We start from the raw sequence: 23,822 nt of genomic DNA on the forward strand, positions 1-23,822 counted from the left end.
CCAGCGGCCTTGATTAACCTGAGACTACCTTGAAATACGTTAGCTGCAAAGGAAGCCATAATACCTAATGTGTAATATCTAACAATAGTGGGTGATATAACAAGAGCTCTTGTAGGTGTCATCTTGACCTCACCTGTTTCATTGTAGCCCCAAACCTCAATACGGACAAACTGAGTTGGGAGGGTGTCGGGATCCCAAGTCATTGTAAGAGTTCCATTATATCCAGGAGTACCATAATATTGCCACTTTTTTGAGTCAATCAATATACTCTTTTCATCCCCAGAAGCTTTACTGTGATGAACTGAAAGCCATAAAAAAGAGCACTACAATAATATGGGATGGTTGAGTGGCATAATTAACTCTAATCATAATAATCCTCATCTTACATAACTGATTACAACAATACTTTAAAATGAAGCCGTCACATTAAACATGATCTCCGATAAGCAGAGAGGGTGTAATAAAGCTGGATGAGCAGGCAAGCTTGATATCAAGTTTTTTGTGGAAAGATTTAGTATAAGGCCGGGGTCACACTTGCGAGTGTGATGCAAGAAACTCACACAAGTCTTTTGATGCACGAAAATCGCGTAAGTCTCTCACATCAATACCGGCACTGCTGCCGGCACTCGGGACCGGAACGTTTAGCTGCATGTATTTCTATGCAGCTGCACATTTCGGTCCCGAGTGCCGGCGACAGTGCTGAGTATTGATGCGAGAAACTCATGCAAGTCTCTCACATCAATACCGGCACTGCTGCCAGCACTCGGGACCAGAACGTTTAGCTGCATGTATTTCTACGCAGCTGCACACTTAGGTCCCGAGTGCTGGCGACAGTGCCGAGTATTGATGCGAGAAAGTCATGCAAGTCTCTCACATCAATACTGGCACTGCCGCCGGCACTCGGGACTGGAACGATCAGCTACATGTATTTCTATGCAGCTGCACACTTCAGTCCCGAGTGCCGGCGACAGTGCCGAGTATTGATGCGAGAAACTCACGCAAGTCTCTCACATCAATACCGGCACTGCCGCCGGCACTCGGGACTGGAACGATCAGCTGCATGTATTTCTACGCAGCTGCACACTTCGGTCCCGAGTGCCTGCGATAGTGCCGATTATTGATGCGAGAAACTCACGCGAGTTTCTTGCGTCACACTCGCAAGTGTGACCCTGGCCTAACTTGCATTTTATCCTGCATATTCTAAGTTTTGGAGTCCAGGGGGTGGTTCTACTCAGTGATTGACGTTATCTGTATTAACATTCATACACAGAGGATATCAATCGTTGACTGAGAAAACCCACAGACTCCTAATCCAGAATGAGGAGGGACTTAAGCAACTGAAATACAAATTGTACTGAATATTTCCTCACAAAACTAATATATTTAGAGAGCACCTTCTATTCTATTTTCCCCAGTATCACTTTAATTACCAGAACAGTGCGCAGATCAAAAAAGAGGACCGCAGAGCAAGGGTTCAATAAAAGCATCGACTTTGTACCCTATGCTTTCTATTGAAACCGTACCTCGATTTCCTCCAGAAGTATGTAAAGCTTAATATCAGCAAATTATCACTGGGACATTAAATCATATGTATGTAATCTCTGCACAGCTCTACACAATCCTTTAGTATAGATCCTAGAAAATGACTACATTAATTAATTCATAATAACAATTAATGCAAATAATAAGATATTTAAAATTATTAACGATAAAAAAAACTCCAGTGTCTATAACATGTTTTGGAAAATGTTGACAACATTTTATGACTGATAACTGTATACCAAACCTAGTCTGATCTCATCTGCCACTGCCCTTGTTTATTCGTTTCCTTTGTATCCAGATTTCCTTACCTGCTAGCCATGTTCCAGAATGGGATGAACCGGATGTTCCATTAAATAACAATGTAAACGGGATATGACCAGTCTGAAACACCAGTGGAGAAACGCACTGAGCTTGTCCAGATTCACTGACTGAACCCTGAGTGTCGATTTCATTGTTGAATCTGTTAGTAGGAAAATCATTTTTATTATATCTGACAGAAGGAGACCATGATCATCATGATCAGAAATTGTAATTAACAGCTATGATACAGGGAGTGATTTGCCAGTGATGCGGATGTAACTAAATTGCTGGAGTCCGTACTTCCACTTTACCTACTATTTAGTCATATTACAGATCAGTATATTATCGGCTATATTTTATTCCATTGCAATTTCCCTTATAGTTTCCATTCTGTTCATTGAATTCTCCTCACAATCTGGCTTTAATATTCTACAACATTTTTAACTAAACCAGTCGGCTTTGAGTTTCAGGTTAGGCTAGATGTAGAAAATGCTCAGTGTAATGAAATGTTTTATAGCTTTTAAATTCATTTTGCATTTCTATTTCCTGCCATGTTCAAAATCCATATTTGCCCACAGTGAAAAGAAACATTCTTGTTCTAAGTACTCAATGCCTCCGTAGTCACACACCCTGAATGCCTCCGTAGTCACACACCCTGAATGCCTCCTTAGTCAAACACCCTGAATGCCTCCGTAGTCACACACTCTGAATGCCTCCGTAGTCACACACCCTGAATGCCTCTGTAGTCAAACACCCTGAATGCCTCCTTAGTCAAACACCCTGAATGCCTCCGTAGTCACACACTCTGAATGCCTCCGTAGTCACACACCCTGAATGCCTCTGTAGTCAAACACCCTGAATGCCTCCGTAGTCACACACCCTGAATGCCTCCGTAGTCACACACCCTGAAGGCCTCCGTAGTCACACACCCTGGATGCCTCCATATTCACACACCTTGAATGCCTCCGTAGTCACACACCCTGAAGGCCTCCGTAGTCACACACCCTGGATGCCTCCATATTCACACACCTTGAATGCCTCTGTAGTCACACACCATGAACGCCTCCATATTCACACACCCTGAATGCCTCCATAGTCACACACCCTGGATGCCTCCATATTCACACACCCTGAATGCCTCCGTAGTCACACACCCTGAATGCCTCCGTAGTCACAAACCCTGAATGCCTCCATAGTCACACACCCTAAATGCCTCCATAGTCACACACCCTGAATGCCTCCATAGTCACACACCCTGAATGCCTCCATAGTCACACACCCTGAATGCTTCCATAGTCACACACCCTGAATGCTTCCATAGTCACACACCCTGAATGCCTCCATAGTCACACACCCTGAATGCCTCCATAGTCACACACCCTGAATGCCTCCATAGTCACACACCCTGAATGCCTCCATAGTCACACACCCTGAATGCCTCCATATTCACACACCCTGAATGCCTCCATAGTCACACACCCTGAAGGCCTACGTAGTCATGGAGCGCCCCCACAGGGCCACAGGTTACTCGGTACCAGTCCTCTCTGTCTCAGTTCTGGGGTCGTCACGGTGGCTTGACCCGGTCCATGACCCTGCTAAGGGGCGTCCAATGAAAGGGTTGATTGTAGTTTGTCAAGGTTCGTGACGCCACCTGTGGTATTCGGTCAGGGCGACAGACGCTGCTTCAGGGTCCGCTGGGGTGATGGAATGGCAGCTAGATGGTATACTTTCCCACAGGTGAAGTGTATCCCCAGGGCTTCCCAGTAGTGTAGGTGGCGATGGTGTCAGGCGCAGTTAATAACAAGGACACAGGGTTGCAGTCTCTTTACCTCTTTACTGGTGACTTCAGAATCCTCAATCCGGAGCACTGTTAACAGGGCTGTCTGAGACCGGCCGGTCCGAATGCACATCCAGAGTTCCCTTTGCAGGTGGAAATCAGTGCCTACCAACTATCGCCTGTGTGTTGCAGTCCTTCCCTGCTGAGCATTCAGGATAGTCCTTACAACTGTCGTTTCTATTCTGATGTTCTGCTTCGTCCCCCAGTTTGTTATGGCTAGGACGCACCCATTTGACGGGAAGGCTCGGAGCTATACTGGGACCCTAGAGACGCCTCTCTCCACGTTTGCCCCCTATGTCTTCTTAGGTGTTGTATGTTAGACAGCCAACCTATAATCAACTGTCCTGCCTCTGTTTGAAGTAATGCTTGGAGTCAGTTACTTCCTTGGCATTCTGGCCACCGGCTGCGCGCCTCCGTAGCATGTTGCCAATCTCGGGGCACGACTCCTACTGGTTCTCCTTTGTGCTTTGATCTCGTTTCTCACTTCTCCACAATATACTTCGCTTCGTGTCCTTTCTTTAGATACTGCCGCAAGGTAGTGCAGGTGCGGTTCTGTAACGATCTGTCCTTGTCGCTAAGTCACTGCCAGGTTTCCACGCCTGACAGGGACACCTCTGAATCTTCCCCGCAACACCCCCTGCCACGGGATGTTGCCTGGACAAAACCCAGCCAGCTTCTGACTAACTTCCTATCCAACCCCCAGTTTTACCAAAGTGTGAGGAGTGGCTTAATAAATAGAACCTTTTGCTCCCCCTGGTGGCCGGAGTGTGAAATGTAGTGTGTGACTGTGATACCTGGTCAGGTGGACTCCTTTAGTGCCATCAGACGTACCATCAATCCCCTTAGTGGTAAAGCGACATTACTGCAACGACCAGGTCTCTGGGGCGCTGCAGTCACACATCATGAATGCCTCCGTAGTCACACACCCTGAATGCCTCCATAGTTACACACCATGAATGCCTCCGTAGTCGCACACCCTGAATGCCTCCGTAGTCACACACCCTGAATGCCTCCGTAGTCACACACCCTGAATGCCTCCGTAGTCGCACACCCTGAATGCCTCCGTAGTCACACACCCTGAATGCCTCCGTAGTCACACACCCTGAATGCCTCCGTAGTCACACACCCTGAATGCCTCCTTAGTCACACACCCTGAATGCCTCCATATTCACACACCCTGAATGCCTCCATAGTCACACATCCTGAATGCCTCCGTAGTCGCACACCCTGAATGCCTCCGTAGTCACACACCCTGAATGCCTCCGTAGTCACACACCCTGAATGCCTCCGTAGTCACACACCCTGAATGCCTCCTTAGTCACACACCCTGAATGCCTCCATATTCACACACCCTGAATGCCTCCATAGTCACACATCCTGAATGCCTCCATAGTCACACACCCTGAATGCCTCCATAGTCACACACCCTGAATGCCTCCATAGTTACACACCATGAATGCCTCCGTAGTCGCACACCCTGAATGCCTCCGTAGTCACACACCCTGAATGCCTCCATAGTTACACACCATGAATGCCTCCGTAGTCGCACACCCTGAATGCCTCCGTAGTCACACACCCTGAATGCCTCCGTAGTCACACACCCTGAATGCCTCCGTAGTCACACACCCTGAATGCCTCCTTAGTCACACACCCTGAATGCCTCCATATTCACACACCCTGAATGCCTCCATAGTCACACATCCTGAATGCCTCCATAGTCACACACCCTGAATGCCTCCATAGTCACACACCCTGAATGCCTCCATAGTCACACAGCCTGAATGCCTCCATAGTCACACACCCTGAATGCCTCCATATTCACACAGCCTGAATGCCTCCGTAGTCACACACCCTGAATGCCTCCATAGTCACACAACCTGAATGTCTCCGTAGTCACACACCCTGAATGCCTCCATAGTCACACACCCTGTATGTCTCCGTAGTCACACAACCATACAGTAGTTTGCATCTGTGTATTAGTATTATGAGAGGGGTGGGCATATAATTGGTGTAATCTGTGCAGGGGCCGATGAAGTAAGGGGGCCCATTTTTACCTCCAAAGCAGGTGGAATTATGCATGTACTGGAAAGGGCCCGTATACTGTTCTTGCACGGGGGCCTTTTTCTGTCCGCCAGCATAAAATACTATCAATCTCAAGTCTAGGATATGTAAGCCCAGGAAAATATAGGCTTTTAGCCTATAAATGCAAGGATTCATGTTTCCATTAAAAAATATACTGTATATATCAAGTAGAAATCTTGATACACAGTACAAATATTGATATTCCAAGGTAGGGAAATTATTGTACCTTATTTTAAATACTTAAACCCAAATTCATGAAGCAATTTTAGCCAGAAAATATTGTGACTTTTGGTGTTTTCACGCCATCTCCAATCTATTTGGAAAGTAAATGGAATTTAGCAAAAACAAAATAAATTAAAAAAAAAATGACAACCCAGACATTGAAACCTCTTCAAGTAGCTGATTGGAGGGGTACAAGAGTTAAACTCATCCCTCTGCTCCCTTTTATCTAGTAGAATGAGTTATCTTAAAAATATGCCATTGGTTTAAAAGCCAGAATAATCCTTTAACTGTATAAACAGTATGCAGTAGAGTTATCAGTTGCCTTTAGTGCTATTTACATCTATGCAGGTGTTAATGTACTCTTCATCAGAAAACAGAGCTAAAACCACTATTAAATATATTAAAAAATTAACTAGCACAGTATATTTAGAAGTAAAACAACAACTATACTTTATAGTAACTTTTAGAATAAGCCATACTGTGTGTGTACTCCATTTCTAGCCATTATTTGATCTGTAGTCAGCATTTTTACCCGTCTTCTCTCTGCAGGCTTTATCTCTTAATTTTCAATTGACTCTGAGCTAATGTGATGAGAGGTGTTGCTGTGATCTCTCCCATATACATCACAGCAGCAGCATGTAGGAAATGGCTGGTGTCTCCGCGGTGTTGGATGTTTTGGTCTCCCCGAGGCCAATCATCTGTGCCTTTATAGCCTTTTTACTAGGCACTGCTCCTAATAGCCAGATTCCTACTCCACACTGATGAGGGGCAAAACCCCGAAACAGCTGTCTGTGGATGGATACCATGCTTGGCATAGGTGGCTTTCCTTCATAGGATGCTGCCCTTCCCGTGGTTGTTCCTTCCCGGGGAAAGGCCTGGCTATTCACTGCTTGCGTCGAGAAACACGTGATGGTGTCTCCGCAGCTTCTTTACATGCATCTGCATATTTCCCATAAGGGATGGGGGCAGTGTTCTGGAATCACTGCGTTGAGAAACACGTGATGGTGTCTCCGCGGTGTTGGATGTTTTGGTCTCCCCGAGGCCAATCATCTGTGCCTTTATAGCCTTTTTACTAGGCACTGCTCCTAATAGCCAGATTCCTACTCCACACTGATGAGGGGCAAAACCCCGAAACAGCTGTCTGTGGATGGATACCATGCTTGGCATAGGTGGCTTTCCTTCATAGGATGCTGCCCTTCCCGTGGTTGTTCCTTCCCGGGGAAAGGCCTGGCTATTCACTGCTTGCGTCGAGAAACACGTGATGGTGTCTCCGCAGCTTCTTTACATGCATCTGCATATTTCCCATAAGGGATGGGGGCAGTGTTCTGGAATCACTGCGTTGAGAAACACGTGATGGTGTCTCCGCGGTGTTGGATGTTTTGGTCTCCCCGAGGCCAATCATCTGTGCCTTTATAGCCTTTTTACTAGGCACTGCTCCTAATAGCCAGATTCCTACTCCACACTGATGAGGGGCAAAACCCCGAAACAGCTGTCTGTGGATGGATACCATGCTTGGCATAGGTGGCTTTCCTTCATAGGATGCTGCCCTTCCCGTGGTTGTTCCTTCCCGGGGAAAGGCCTGGCTATTCACTGCTTGCGTCGAGAAACACGTGATGGTGTCTCCGCAGCTTCTTTACATGCATCTGCATATTTCCCATAAGGGATGGGGGCAGTGTTCTGGAATCACTGCGTTGAGAAACACGTGATGGTGTCTCCGCGGTGTTGGATGTTTTGGTCTCCCCGAGGCCAATCATCTGTGCCTTTATAGCCTTTTTACTAGGCACTGCTCCTAATAGCCAGATTCCTACTCCACACTGATGAGGGGCAAAACCCCGAAACAGCTGTCTGTGGATGGATACCATGCTTGGCATAGGTGGCTTTCCTTCATAGGATGCTGCCCTTCCCGTGGTTGTTCCTTCCCGGGGAAAGGCCTGGCTATTCACTGCTTGCGTCGAGAAACACGTGATGGTGTCTCCGCAGCTTCTTTACATGCATCTGCATATTTCCCATAAGGGATGGGGGCAGTGTTCTGGAATCACTGCGTTGAGAAACACGTGATGGTGTCTCCGCGGTGTTGGATGTTTTGGTCTCCCCGAGGCCAATCATCTGTGCCTTTATAGCCTTTTTACTAGGCACTGCTCCTAATAGCCAGATTCCTACTCCACACTGATGAGGGGCAAAACCCCGAAACAGCTGTCTGTGGATGGATACCATGCTTGGCATAGGTGGCTTTCCTTCATAGGATGCTGCCCTTCCCGTGGTTGTTCCTTCCCGGGGAAAGGCCTGGCTATTCACTGCTTGCGTCGAGAAACACGTGATGGTGTCTCCGCAGCTTCTTTACATGCATCTGCATATTTCCCATAAGGGATGGGGGCAGTGTTCTGGAATCACTGCGTTGAGAAACACGTGATGGTGTCTCCGCGGTGTTGGATGTTTTGGTCTCCCCGAGGCCAATCATCTGTGCCTTTATAGCCTTTTTACTAGGCACTGCTCCTAATAGCCAGATTCCTACTCCACACTGATGAGGGGCAAAACCCCGAAACAGCTGTCTGTGGATGGATACCATGCTTGGCATAGGTGGCTTTCCTTCATAGGATGCTGCCCTTCCCGTGGTTGTTCCTTCCCGGGGAAAGGCCTGGCTATTCACTGCTTGCGTCGAGAAACACGTGATGGTGTCTCCGCAGCTTCTTTACATGCATCTGCATATTTCCCATAAGGGATGGGGGCAGTGTTCTGGAATCACTGCGTTGAGAAACACGTGATGGTGTCTCCGCGGTGTTGGATGTTTTGGTCTCCCCGAGGCCAATCATCTGTGCCTTTATAGCCTTTTTACTAGGCACTGCTCCTAATAGCCAGATTCCTACTCCACACTGATGAGGGGCAAAACCCCGAAACAGCTGTCTGTGGATGGATACCATGCTTGGCATAGGTGGCTTTCCTTCATAGGATGCTGCCCTTCCCGTGGTTGTTCCTTCCCGGGGAAAGGCCTGGCTATTCACTGCTTGCGTCGAGAAACACGTGATGGTGTCTCCGCAGCTTCTTTACATGCATCTGCATATTTCCCATAAGGGATGGGGGCAGTGTTCTGGAATCACTGCGTTGAGAAACACGTGATGGTGTCTCCGCGGTGTTGGATGTTTTGGTCTCCCCGAGGCCAATCATCTGTGCCTTTATAGCCTTTTTACTAGGCACTGCTCCTAATAGCCAGATTCCTACTCCACACTGATGAGGGGCAAAACCCCGAAACAGCTGTCTGTGGATGGATACCATGCTTGGCATAGGTGGCTTTCCTTCATAGGATGCTGCCCTTCCCGTGGTTGTTCCTTCCCGGGGAAAGGCCTGGCTATTCACTGCTTGCGTCGAGAAACACGTGATGGTGTCTCCGCAGCTTCTTTACATGCATCTGCATATTTCCCATAAGGGATGGGGGCAGTGTTCTGGAATCACTGCGTTGAGAAACACGTGATGGTGTCTCCGCGGTGTTGGATGTTTTGGTCTCCCCGAGGCCAATCATCTGTGCCTTTATAGCCTTTTTACTAGGCACTGCTCCTAATAGCCAGATTCCTACTCCACACTGATGAGGGGCAAAACCCCGAAACAGCTGTCTGTGGATGGATACCATGCTTGGCATAGGTGGCTTTCCTTCATAGGATGCTGCCCTTCCCGTGGTTGTTCCTTCCCGGGGAAAGGCCTGGCTATTCACTGCTTGCGTCGAGAAACACGTGATGGTGTCTCCGCAGCTTCTTTACATGCATCTGCATATTTCCCATAAGGGATGGGGGCAGTGTTCTGGAATCACTGCGTTGAGAAACACGTGATGGTGTCTCCGCGGTGTTGGATGTTTTGGTCTCCCCGAGGCCAATCATCTGTGCCTTTATAGCCTTTTTACTAGGCACTGCTCCTAATAGCCAGATTCCTACTCCACACTGATGAGGGGCAAAACCCCGAAACAGCTGTCTGTGGATGGATACCATGCTTGGCATAGGTGGCTTTCCTTCATAGGATGCTGCCCTTCCCGTGGTTGTTCCTTCCCGGGGAAAGGCCTGGCTATTCACTGCTTGCGTCGAGAAACACGTGATGGTGTCTCCGCAGCTTCTTTACATGCATCTGCATATTTCCCATAAGGGATGGGGGCAGTGTTCTGGAATCACTGCGTTGAGAAACACGTGATGGTGTCTCCGCGGTGTTGGATGTTTTGGTCTCCCCGAGGCCAATCATCTGTGCCTTTATAGCCTTTTTACTAGGCACTGCTCCTAATAGCCAGATTCCTACTCCACACTGATGAGGGGCAAAACCCCGAAACAGCTGTCTGTGGATGGATACCATGCTTGGCATAGGTGGCTTTCCTTCATAGGATGCTGCCCTTCCCGTGGTTGTTCCTTCCCGGGGAAAGGCCTGGCTATTCACTGCTTGCGTCGAGAAACACGTGATGGTGTCTCCGCAGCTTCTTTACATGCATCTGCATATTTCCCATAAGGGATGGGGGCAGTGTTCTGGAATCACTGCGTTGAGAAACACGTGATGGTGTCTCCGCGGTGTTGGATGTTTTGGTCTCCCCGAGGCCAATCATCTGTGCCTTTATAGCCTTTTTACTAGGCACTGCTCCTAATAGCCAGATTCCTACTCCACACTGATGAGGGGCAAAACCCCGAAACAGCTGTCTGTGGATGGATACCATGCTTGGCATAGGTGGCTTTCCTTCATAGGATGCTGCCCTTCCCGTGGTTGTTCCTTCCCGGGGAAAGGCCTGGCTATTCACTGCTTGCGTCGAGAAACACGTGATGGTGTCTCCGCAGCTTCTTTACATGCATCTGCATATTTCCCATAAGGGATGGGGGCAGTGTTCTGGAATCACTGCGTTGAGAAACACGTGATGGTGTCTCCGCGGTGTTGGATGTTTTGGTCTCCCCGAGGCCAATCATCTGTGCCTTTATAGCCTTTTTACTAGGCACTGCTCCTAATAGCCAGATTCCTACTCCACACTGATGAGGGGCAAAACCCCGAAACAGCTGTCTGTGGATGGATACCATGCTTGGCATAGGTGGCTTTCCTTCATAGGATGCTGCCCTTCCCGTGGTTGTTCCTTCCCGGGGAAAGGCCTGGCTATTCACTGCTTGCGTCGAGAAACACGTGATGGTGTCTCCGCAGCTTCTTTACATGCATCTGCATATTTCCCATAAGGGATGGGGGCAGTGTTCTGGAATCACTGCGTTGAGAAACACGTGATGGTGTCTCCGCGGTGTTGGATGTTTTGGTCTCCCCGAGGCCAATCATCTGTGCCTTTATAGCCTTTTTACTAGGCACTGCTCCTAATAGCCAGATTCCTACTCCACACTGATGAGGGGCAAAACCCCGAAACAGCTGTCTGTGGATGGATACCATGCTTGGCATAGGTGGCTTTCCTTCATAGGATGCTGCCCTTCCCGTGGTTGTTCCTTCCCGGGGAAAGGCCTGGCTATTCACTGCTTGCGTCGAGAAACACGTGATGGTGTCTCCGCAGCTTCTTTACATGCATCTGCATATTTCCCATAAGGGATGGGGGCAGTGTTCTGGAATCACTGCGTTGAGAAACACGTGATGGTGTCTCCGCGGTGTTGGATGTTTTGGTCTCCCCGAGGCCAATCATCTGTGCCTTTATAGCCTTTTTACTAGGCACTGCTCCTAATAGCCAGATTCCTACTCCACACTGATGAGGGGCAAAACCCCGAAACAGCTGTCTGTGGATGGATACCATGCTTGGCATAGGTGGCTTTCCTTCATAGGATGCTGCCCTTCCCGTGGTTGTTCCTTCCCGGGGAAAGGCCTGGCTATTCACTGCTTGCGTCGAGAAACACGTGATGGTGTCTCCGCAGCTTCTTTACATGCATCTGCATATTTCCCATAAGGGATGGGGGCAGTGTTCTGGAATCACTGCGTTGAGAAACACGTGATGGTGTCTCCGCGGTGTTGGATGTTTTGGTCTCCCCGAGGCCAATCATCTGTGCCTTTATAGCCTTTTTACTAGGCACTGCTCCTAATAGCCAGATTCCTACTCCACACTGATGAGGGGCAAAACCCCGAAACAGCTGTCTGTGGATGGATACCATGCTTGGCATAGGTGGCTTTCCTTCATAGGATGCTGCCCTTCCCGTGGTTGTTCCTTCCCGGGGAAAGGCCTGGCTATTCACTGCTTGCGTCGAGAAACACGTGATGGTGTCTCCGCAGCTTCTTTACATGCATCTGCATATTTCCCATAAGGGATGGGGGCAGTGTTCTGGAATCACTGCGTTGAGAAACACGTGATGGTGTCTCCGCGGTGTTGGATGTTTTGGTCTCCCCGAGGCCAATCATCTGTGCCTTTATAGCCTTTTTACTAGGCACTGCTCCTAATAGCCAGATTCCTACTCCACACTGATGAGGGGCAAAACCCCGAAACAGCTGTCTGTGGATGGATACCATGCTTGGCATAGGTGGCTTTCCTTCATAGGATGCTGCCCTTCCCGTGGTTGTTCCTTCCCGGGGAAAGGCCTGGCTATTCACTGCTTGCGTCGAGAAACACGTGATGGTGTCTCCGCAGCTTCTTTACATGCATCTGCATATTTCCCATAAGGGATGGGGGCAGTGTTCTGGAATCACTGCGTTGAGAAACACGTGATGGTGTCTCCGCGGTGTTGGATGTTTTGGTCTCCCCGAGGCCAATCATCTGTGCCTTTATAGCCTTTTTACTAGGCACTGCTCCTAATAGCCAGATTCCTACTCCACACTGATGAGGGGCAAAACCCCGAAACAGCTGTCTGTGGATGGATACCATGCTTGGCATAGGTGGCTTTCCTTCATAGGATGCTGCCCTTCCCGTGGTTGTTCCTTCCCGGGGAAAGGCCTGGCTATTCACTGCTTGCGTCGAGAAACACGTGATGGTGTCTCCGCAGCTTCTTTACATGCATCTGCATATTTCCCATAAGGGATGGGGGCAGTGTTCTGGAATCACTGCGTTGAGAAACACGTGATGGTGTCTCCGCGGTGTTGGATGTTTTGGTCTCCCCGAGGCCAATCATCTGTGCCTTTATAGCCTTTTTACTAGGCACTGCTCCTAATAGCCAGATTCCTACTCCACACTGATGAGGGGCAAAACCCCGAAACAGCTGTCTGTGGATGGATACCATGCTTGGCATAGGTGGCTTTCCTTCATAGGATGCTGCCCTTCCCGTGGTTGTTCCTTCCCGGGGAAAGGCCTGGCTATTCACTGCTTGCGTCGAGAAACACGTGATGGTGTCTCCGCAGCTTCTTTACATGCATCTGCATATTTCCCATAAGGGATGGGGGCAGTGTTCTGGAATCACTGCGTTGAGAAACACGTGATGGTGTCTCCGCGGTGTTGGATGTTTTGGTCTCCCCGAGGCCAATCATCTGTGCCTTTATAGCCTTTTTACTAGGCACTGCTCCTAATAGCCAGATTCCTACTCCACACTGATGAGGGGCAAAACCCCGAAACAGCTGTCTGTGGATGGATACCATGCTTGGCATAGGTGGCTTTCCTTCATAGGATGCTGCCCTTCCCGTGGTTGTTCCTTCCCGGGGAAAGGCCTGGCTATTCACTGCTTGCGTCGAGAAACACGTGATGGTGTCTCCGCAGCTTCTTTACATGCATCTGCATATTTCCCATAAGGGATGGGGGCAGTGTTCTGGAATCACTGCGTTGAGAAACACGTGATGGTGTCTCCGCGGTGTTGGATGTTTTGGTCTCCCCGAGGCCAATCATCTGTGCCTTTATAGCCTTTTTACTAGGCACTGCTCCTAATAGCCAGATTCCTACTCCACACTGATGAGGGGCAAAACCCCGAAACAGCTGTCTGTGGATGGATACCATGCTTGGCATAGGTGGCTTTCCTTCATAGGATGCTGCCCTTCCCGTGGTTGTTCCTTCCCGGGGAAAGGCCTGGCTATTCACTGCTTGCGTCGAGAAACACGTGATGGTGTCTCCGCAGCTTCTTTACATGCATCTGCATATTTCCCATAAGGGATGGGGGCAGTGTTCTGGAATCACTGCGTTGAGAAACACGTGATGGTGTCTCCGCGGTGTTGGATGTTTTGGTCTCCCCGAGGCCAATCATCTGTGCCTTTATAGCCTTTTTACTAGGCACTGCTCCTAATAGCCAGATTCCTACTCCACACTGATGAGGGGCAAAACCCCGAAACAGCTGTCTGTGGATGGATACCATGCTTGGCATAGGTGGCTTTCCTTCATAGGATGCTGCCCTTCCCGTGGTTGTTCCTTCCCGGGGAAAGGCCTGGCTATTCACTGCTTGCGTCGAGAAACACGTGATGGTGTCTCCGCAGCTTCTTTACATGCATCTGCATATTTCCCATAAGGGATGGGGGCAGTGTTCTGGAATCACTGCGTTGAGAAACACGTGATGGTGTCTCCGCGGTGTTGGATGTTTTGGTCTCCCCGAGGCCAATCATCTGTGCCTTTATAGCCTTTTTACTAGGCACTGCTCCTAATAGCCAGATTCCTACTCCACACTGATGAGGGGCAAAACCCCGAAACAGCTGTCTGTGGATGGATACCATGCTTGGCATAGGTGGCTTTCCTTCATAGGATGCTGCCCTTCCCGTGGTTGTTCCTTCCCGGGGAAAGGCCTGGCTATTCACTGCTTGCGTCGAGAAACACGTGATGGTGTCTCCGCAGCTTCTTTACATGCATCTGCATATTTCCCATAAGGGATGGGGGCAGTGTTCTGGAATCACTGCGTTGAGAAACACGTGATGGTGTCTCCGCGGTGTTGGATGTTTTGGTCTCCCCGAGGCCAATCATCTGTGCCTTTATAGCCTTTTTACTAGGCACTGCTCCTAATAGCCAGATTCCTACTCCACACTGATGAGGGGCAAAACCCCGAAACAGCTGTCTGTGGATGGATACCATGCTTGGCATAGGTGGCTTTCCTTCATAGGATGCTGCCCTTCCCGTGGTTGTTCCTTCCCGGGGAAAGGCCTGGCTATTCACTGCTTGCGTCGAGAAACACGTGATGGTGTCTCCGCAGCTTCTTTACATGCATCTGCATATTTCCCATAAGGGATGGGGGCAGTGTTCTGGAATCACTGCGTTGAGAAACACGTGATGGTGTCTCCGCGGTGTTGGATGTTTTGGTCTCCCCGAGGCCAATCATCTGTGCCTTTATAGCCTTTTTACTAGGCACTGCTCCTAATAGCCAGATTCCTACTCCACACTGATGAGGGGCAAAACCCTGAAACAGCTGTCTGTGGATGGATACCATGCTTGGCATAGGTGGCTTTCCTTCATAGGATGCTGCCCTTCCCGTGGTTGTTCCTTCCCGGGGAAAGGCCTGGCTATTCACTGCTTGCGTCGAGAAACACGTGATGGTGTCTCCGCAGCTTCTTTACATGCATCTGCATATTTCCCATAAGGGATGGGGGCAGTGTTCTGGAATCACTGCGTTGAGAAACACGTGATGGTGTCTCCGCGGTGTTGGATGTTTTGGTCTCCCCGAGGCCAATCATCTGTGCCTTTGTAGGAAATTATACACAGTATTGAGCAGTATAGATGTGAATCCAGCTCTGGGGTGAGGTAAAATACTTGTTAAAAAACTGAGCACAATCTTTCTGTGTCTTCTTCTGATTGTTGTCTTACACCATCTCCCATTCCTGCTTTATATAGTACAAATAACTGACACCTTACTGCTCTGGCAAAGTGTGTTGTTTTGAGCAGGATTGTTTTGTTTCCAGTGTAGATGTTGAGTTCTGGAGAAAGGTGAGATGGAAGAAGTGTCTCATAAGTGAAGAAAGAAGTTTCTTATACACTGCTCAAAAAAATAAAGGGGACACTAAAATACCACATCCTAGATATCACTAAATGAAATATTCTAATTGCATATCTTTATTCAATACAGAGTGGAATGTGTTGAGAACAATAAAACATAAAAATGATCAATTTAAATCAAAATTAGTATCACATGGAAGTCTGGATTTGGAATGATACTCAAAATCATAGTGGAAAATCAAATTACAGGCTGATGCAACTTCAGTGGAAATCTATTACGACAAGGAAATGATGCTCAGTAGTGTGTGTGTGGCCTCCATGTGCCTGTATCCCCTCTATACAGAGCCTGAGCATGATCCCTATGAGGCAATGGATGTTATCCTGAGGGATCTTCTCCCAAGCCTGAATATGAACATCAGTTAACTCCTGGACAGTCTGTGGTGCAATAGTCTGTGGGCGTTGGTGAAAGGAATGAGACATGATGTCCAAGATGTGTTGGATTGGATTCAGGTCTGGGGAACGGGCAGGCCAGTCGATACCATCAATGCCTTCATCATGCAGAAACTGCTGACACACATCAGCCACATTAGACATAGCATTGTCATGCATCAGAAGGAAGCCAGGGCCCAGATCACCTATATATGTCTCAGAATGGTTTGAGGATCTCATCCTGGTACCTATTGGCCATCAGGATACCTCTGGATAGAACATGGAGGGCTGTGCGGCCCTCCAAAGAAATGCCTCCCCACACCAGTACTCACCCACTGCCAAACCGGTCATGCTGGAGGATGTTGTAGGCAGCAGAGCATTCTCCATGTTGTCTCCAGACTTTGTTGCATTTGTCACTTGTGCTCAGTGTGAACCTGCACTCATCCATCAAGAGCACAGGGGGCCAATGTTGGTGTTCTCTGGCAAATGCTAATTGCCCTGCGCAGTCTTGTGCTGTAAGCACAATGCTTACTTGTGGACGTCGGGCCCTCATACCACCCTCATGGAGTCTGTTTCTGACAGTTTAATCAGACATATGGATGTTATTGGCCTGCTGGGTTCTGGCACTGCTCCTCTTGTTCGTCATTGCAGAAAGGAGGTTCTGCTGCTGGGTTGTTGCCCTCATATGGCCCCTCCACGTCTCATGGTGAACTGGCCTGTCTCTTCGTGTCTGCTCCATGCTCTGGACACTGTGCTGACAGACACAGCTACCTTTCTTGCCACAGCTCATCCTGGATGAGCAGCACTACCTGAGAAACTTCTGAGGGTTGTAGACACCTCCTCATGCTACATGCTACTGGGTGAGAGAGCAAAGACAAAATGCAAAAATGACAAAAACAACAGCCAAAAAGAATGAGAATAGAGAAATGGTCTGTGGTCACCAACTTCAGAACCATTCCTTTATAGGGGTTGTCTTGCTAATTGCCTATCATTTCTACCTGTTGTCTGTTCCATTTGCACAACAGCAGAGGAAATTAATTCACAATCAGTGTTGCTTCATAACTGGGGCCTAAGGGGTAATTTCTCCTTGTGGAGAGTGACATACCAGCTCTGGCTTGTCAAGGTAAGGAGGCTTATTCGCCGTGCAATGCTCCCTGGAAATTATATATGCAAATTGCCTCTTCAGAGAAAAAGAAGACTCTATAGCGCCACCTGTTGGAAGTAGCGATCCTACAAGTCACAATCAACCCTTTAATGAGTGGTGCCAACAGCCCGAATCACCGTGTCTGCGAATTGAGATACTGATTTGGCTTTTATCCTAAGTCATATTGCACGACTCTTTAAATGGTTGATTGTGACTTGTAGGATCGCTACTTCCAACAGGTGGCGCTATAGATTTTAAGTCCTCTTTTTCTCTGAAGAGGCAATTTGCTTCATAACTGAACAGGTTGAAATCACAGAATTGTGATTGACTTGGAGTTACATTGCGTTTACATTTAAGTGCTCCCTTTATTTTTTTTGAGCAGTGTATTTGCATGTACCATTTATTTTTGCTAAGTTTTTGAAAGCGCAGTTCCTCTTTATCAATATAGTGTTCAAAGATGGATATTCAGTTTAAGCTTCATTTTCACACTTACCTGCAAGTCACAGTTGTAGTATTATCGAATTTTACATCTAGAACAGTAAACCTTTTCCCTCCCATTAAAGTCCCTGAGTGGGGAGAAATTCGGAGACACAATTTTTGATAATCTGTACAACAGCTTCCTAAATTCAAACAACTTGCATGGCAGGAGCAGTTCTTGAGATTTTCACCACATTGTGATTGGCAGGATTCAATTTCACCTGTGAATAAACACATGCATCACATTTCAGAGTTGCTGGACTATGTAGTTAACAGCAGATTCCACAATTGAGAGATATTTATCACTGGCAGTGCATCTAGAGAGAATACTTCCATAATAATGCTTCGATGATATATGGCTCAACTTCTGAATGAATGTCACATGAAAACCTGTGAATGCCTTAAAATTTTCCAAGCATTTGTCCTGTTTGTGAGCATGCCCACTCAGCTTAGATTGATATCTTGCAACACAGGTTCACATGATAGGCGGGGTCGTCATTCAAAGCTGAGTGGGATACAGTGAATAGTCTCTGCTGCAACACATCCCAGATGACTGGAAGGGGCATTGTGTGGAACTTTTTTGGCAAGTAATTTTTCTCCGTAATACCAATAAACAAGGAAATGTTTAGCACTGTAATAACATGAAGTATAACAGGATGACATGTTTGCTTTAACCCTGCTGTTCTGTTCGGTCTGGGGAGACCTATTTTGAACTTTGGTATTTTTTGGGGTGTTCAAGATGCGGTTCTGAAACTTGTGGTTGATTGACTTAAATGAGGATGGGTCGGTCGGCCACGGGTTTCAGAGCCGCATCTTGAATATTTTAAAGAATATTGAAGTTCAAAGTCGGTCATTTTTGACCAACAGAACAGCAGGGTTAATATTGCTAGAAATTTAGCAATCATCTGGCATTGTTTTTATTAATACTTTGTTAATTGGCATGACAGTTATGGGAAAGTTGCAGAAAAACCTCACTTGAGTTTTTATGAATATATTATTGTATGTTTACTTCTGTAAAAAGCATATATAAAATTATTCTACATGATAAGTTGAGTATCTTTATCAATACATTGCATTAGTCATCTTTAATGGATCTTGAGTTATTCAATCCAATATTATACATCAGAGCTACATTCAAACATGTTTTAAAAATCCTCTCTGTTCTCAACAATAGAGGGATTTTTAATTTCATAGTTTACTTCTCGTTAAAGCCTATCAGAGGTGATGGAGTTTCCTAAGCAAGGAGAGCCGTCTTGCAAGCTGTTTGATACAAATTTTGCAAGTGCAGCGCTGAATCTGGCCAGATCACTGAATCTGGCCAACTTTAGTGCCCCTGAACTCCTCTGATGCTGCTGTCACAAGGTTTTTATGTTCTCTAGGAAGACCCAGCGTTAGATGGTCATATCAGTTAATTAATCACAGGTCTTCTTCACAAATCCTGTTGTATGCTGGTCAGAAACATGCAGCTCCATTTCAGCTGCTTCTGATCTGGTCATTACCTCTTCCTATAAAAACTGGTCAGACCTTTTTGTCCCTGCCGATGAAAGATTTGTCTTCCTGTGCTCTGTACTAAAGCTCAGTGTTTGGAGTAGTGTTGTTGTACAAGTGTTTTGTGGTTTGCAGTAGTACATGTGTGTTTAGCTCCTGGTCCCTGTTTCCGTTTAGTTTATTCCTCCCTGTCCCGACCCTCCTCCCTATTGTTGGTTAGTGCTTTTGTATGAGAGAGGTTTTCTGTTATCCCTGTTTTTGTATTTTGTGTTTTCTTTACATTACATTTCTGTCCCATGCCTCATGGGGTGGTGGAGGGGACAGATCTGGGATTAACAGTGGCATAGTAAGGTTGGAGACTCGGGTCTCTCTCTACCTTCAAGAGTACCCCTGGGACAGGGATAGTTAGGGTCCCAGTTCAAGGGACAGTTTGAGGCCCCCCTTCCTTACCAAAGACCATCACAGCATGATAGCTGCAGATGTAATGCTGCTGCTAGCTGAATCAGAGTGGGCACAGTTGAACCAGTAGCGCGGCTGTGCTGCTTTTCGAAACTGTCAGCCTTCAGGAATGCACCATCTGGGTTGCCAACGGTACAGAAATGGCAAGATAGTCCATAAAATGGGGCACATTTTTTTTCTGTCCATAAATAAGATTTAGAGAGTCTGAGATTTTTTTTATTAAGCTGAAGAACCTTATACAGATAATTTTGACTGTAATTATCATCATTTTACAGTCTTCATATGAGAATTATGGGCTGTAGATATGTATCACTTGTAATCATAATTATTTATTATGATTTTCCAATGTGTCTGTAAAATATATTGTCCATCATTTTTTCATAAGCTGTTGAGATAAAGTAAGACATCAAGTTGACATCCCTCTGCACCAGCCCCCAGCAAGCCGAAAGCTGGGAGGCAAGGAAGTCATGTACAAAAAATAGACAACCTCTTTAGTGAGGATGTCTAAGAACAAGTTTGCTTAAAGTTTCCAATAAGAACTAGCAGAACTGTGAATTCCGCACTGTGTTACAATATAGTATATCAAGGTATTTATAAGCTACATTTGATGTACATTATATAGGTGAACTAAAGAAAGTTCAAACATTAACATACCTCTTAAATATTTTCCATGTACTTACTGAATTAAAACTGGTTATAGAGATACTTCACATGCCGTTGGGAATTCATTCTAGCATATTTAATTTTTTAACTAGAAAAGCTATATACCTGTCATGACACAGCTGTTGAGTGACCAGCGACCAGGGGCTCCTTCCCTGTACCTAACACTAGGGGGCGCCCTATCTCGTGCTATTCCCCAGGATACTTCTGAAGGTGAAAATGCCGGGGCCTCCACCCTTGCCTTATCTCCTGAGTTAGCCCTTCATCTGTTCTCTTCCCCACCAAGGGAAGAGGGGCACTACTGTGCACCGTAGTCCACCAACCCAGCAAACAAGGGAACACAAACAAAGATTAACAGTAAACTCCAGGCATACAAAATATTCACTCACATATAACAGAGGAATGCACCAATGCGTGGTGGTAGGGGAATAAACCAAAATAGAGAAGGATAGGGAATTATCACACATACAAACCAAGCAACAGTCACATATAACTCCTCCAACACTCGTTCTCATATGAACTCCTTTCCTTCCATTAGCCATGCAGCAAATGCTAGTTCTAACAAAGATTTGTATGACAGCTCAGATTATAAAGGGGAAAAGAGTGGCTAACCGAGCTCAGCTGTGAGCACAGGGATTTCCAACATGGCTGAATAACCTCTGTCCTGCCAGAAGGAATAATCACCATTAAAGGAAACTTGTCACCCCTCCCCCAGGCGATTTTAACTAAAAGAGCCACCTTGTGCAGTACTAATGCTGTATTCTGTCAAGGTGGCTCTTTTAGTTGGGGTCCCTGCCAAAGCTGAACTATTCGTTTTTAGGATTTGCCTTTCCTACCTGTAGTTTGTCAGGGTGGCATGTCTTTTCCCCCCTGACACAAACGCCTCCCAGCCATCACTCAGGGCCTCCGTGCGCTGGGCGCTGCCTCCACTTCCTTTATTAACGTCCCCGGCGCCTGCACTGTAAGCTTTTTTTTGCGCATGCGCAGTTTGCGCTGCCCTTCGACTCCCATCACACGATGGGAACTTACAGCGCAGGTGCTGGGGACGTTAAAGGGAACCTGTCACCTGAATTTTTGGCGGGACCGGTTTTGGGTCACATGGGCAGAGTGTTCGGGTGTTTGATTCACCCTTTCCTTACCCGCTGGCTGCATGCTGACCGAAATATTGGATTGAAGTTCATTCTCTGCCCTCCATAGTACACGCCTGCGCAAGGCAAGATTGCCTTGCGCAGGCGTGTACTACGGAGGACAGAGAATGAACTTCAATCCAATATTGCGCCAGCATGCAGCCAGCGGGTAAGGAAAGGGTGAATCAAACACCCAAAAACTCCGCCCATATGACCCAAAACCAGTCCCGCCAAATTCAGGTGACAGGTTCCCTTTAATGAAGGAAGTGGAGGCGATGCCCGGCGCACGAGGCTCTGAGTGATGGCTGGGAGGCGTTTGTGTAAGGGGGAAAAGACATGCCCCCTGACAAACTACAGGTAGGAAAGGCAAATTCTAAAAACGAATCGTTCAGCGTTGGCAGGGACCCCAACTAAAAGAGCCACCTTGACAGAATGCAGCATTAGTGCTGCACAAGGTGGCTCTTTTAGTTAAAAACGCCTGGGGGTGACAGGTTCCCATTAAAATGAAGGAGAAGTGCTTTATCTCAGCGCCAGAGGAGGAGTTATCAGACGCTGTGGTCTTCTGGCTCCAGACTGTCTCGGTAACCCAGTAACGGTACCCCTCTGTTCCACGAGGCACCTCAGGACCAGGTTTTCGAGGAGTGCCACGTGAAAAGCTCGGACCAGTCTGGCTGCATAAACATCATTGCTGGTACCCACATCCTCTCCTCAGGACCGTACCTGCTCCAATATACCGGATACTGAAGCGATCGACAAGCAACATGAGAATCCAAGATCTTTGCAATCTGAAACTCCAAGTTTCCATCGATAATAACACTTCTTCTCAGTGCCGCAGTAAGAGCAGATGCTGCGATCTTCCGGCTCCACACTGGTAACCCCGTGACAATACCTTTATGTATGAAATAGGCAATGCTAAAAAATAAATATCTAGAGTATGGATGCAACTGTGTTAGCAACCTATAAGCCACAAGCCATTAGCTACTCTCTAGCCAAAATAGAAGGATCTTGAGCAGAGAAATCTCCTCTATTAAAAACAAAAAATACATAACACAAAGCCACTGCAAATAGATGCAGTCTGCTCTTGAAATGATCAAATGACATAAAACATCCATTATGTAATGGTTTATATTACATGAGTATTTGGTGCTTATAGGTTGCTAACCCAGTTAAAGGGGTATTCCCATCTCAAAAATCCTATCCCAAAATGTAATAGGTGTACTAATAATAATATTAGCAAATACCTCCAATTATAAATGTAGAATGTTTTTTCTGATTAGCTACATCTCTTTCCTCATGTGCAGGTATTGCAGGACCTTAGCTATCCATGGTTACGAGTCGACCACTGATATAATCATAGTTACTTAGCTAGTTGCTAGTGGTCGTTACCATGGATTCAATGTCTGCACATAAGGAAAAAGACATAGCGAATCAAAAAAATTATACTATTATAATTGGAGGTATTTGCAAATATTATTATTATTACACCTACTACATACTGGGGTAAAAGCTTTGAGATGGGAATACCCATTTAATATTGTACGTATATAAATTTCAACATTGCCTATTTCATACAGGAAAAAAATGTATAGCTTTTCTACTTGAAAAATAGAATATACCAGAAAGAATTTCTGACAAAAATTGTAAGATCAAATACACCATGTTCCAAATTATTTGGCAAATGACTTTTTTCTCAGATTTTCCAAATGGTCGGTGCAAGTGACAGTCAGTCTAATAAAAGTCATCACCCGTTAGAGTATACTTCGAATTTTATTGAAGAAACCTCCCAATGATAACAGTATACCCTCCAAAATGAATAAAAACTCAAAATGCACTTTTCCAAATTATTAGGCACAGTAGAATTTCTAAACATTTGATATGTTTAAAGAACTGAAAATGCTCATTTGTGGAATTTGCAGCATTAGGAGGTCACATTCACAGAACAAAAAAAGCTATTTTAGGCCTGTTTCACATTTACGGTTGTGTCCGCAGCGTTGCTGCCGCAATTATCCGCATGCGTTGTGTATTCCTATATTTCACATTCACATGTGTCTGCGATCGGTTGCGTTTTGCCGCGTATTAAGATGCATGTTTGGCGCGGTAAACGCTGCACGTAGTAATTTTACAGGCATCAATTTGCCACCTAGAAACGTATGCGGTTGTTAGCGGATGAAATGCGGCAAAAAAACGAATTGCTGTCTATGTGAAAGCATGCGGCCGCAAGCACATGCGTATGCTTGCGTTTGTGAACGCATGTGTTGCACCACAGGAAAACATGTCAAGACACTGATCAGCCCCCCC

At 46.7% G+C, this 23,822-nt stretch overlaps 1 protein-coding gene across 1 annotated transcript in view; it reads right to left on the reverse strand.

The window, feature by feature from the left end:
* Positions 1–23,822, reverse strand: part of SUSD2 (sushi domain containing 2) — a 367,145-nt gene that overhangs the window by 172,720 nt on the left and 170,603 nt on the right. Inside the window, exons 2-4 of the mRNA XM_069754446.1 lie at positions 17,807–18,011; positions 1,851–2,002; positions 134–301 (exon numbers count right to left, since the gene is read on the reverse strand). Coding sequence (XP_069610547.1) covers positions 134–301; positions 1,851–2,002; positions 17,807–18,011 — 525 coding nt within the window. The remainder of the gene's footprint in view (positions 1–133; positions 302–1,850; positions 2,003–17,806; positions 18,012–23,822) is intronic.

The sequence above is a fragment of the Ranitomeya imitator genome, chromosome 1 (genome assembly GCF_032444005.1).
Source record: "Ranitomeya imitator isolate aRanImi1 chromosome 1, aRanImi1.pri, whole genome shotgun sequence".
In the NCBI taxonomy this organism is placed as follows: Eukaryota; Metazoa; Chordata; class Amphibia; order Anura; family Dendrobatidae; genus Ranitomeya; species Ranitomeya imitator.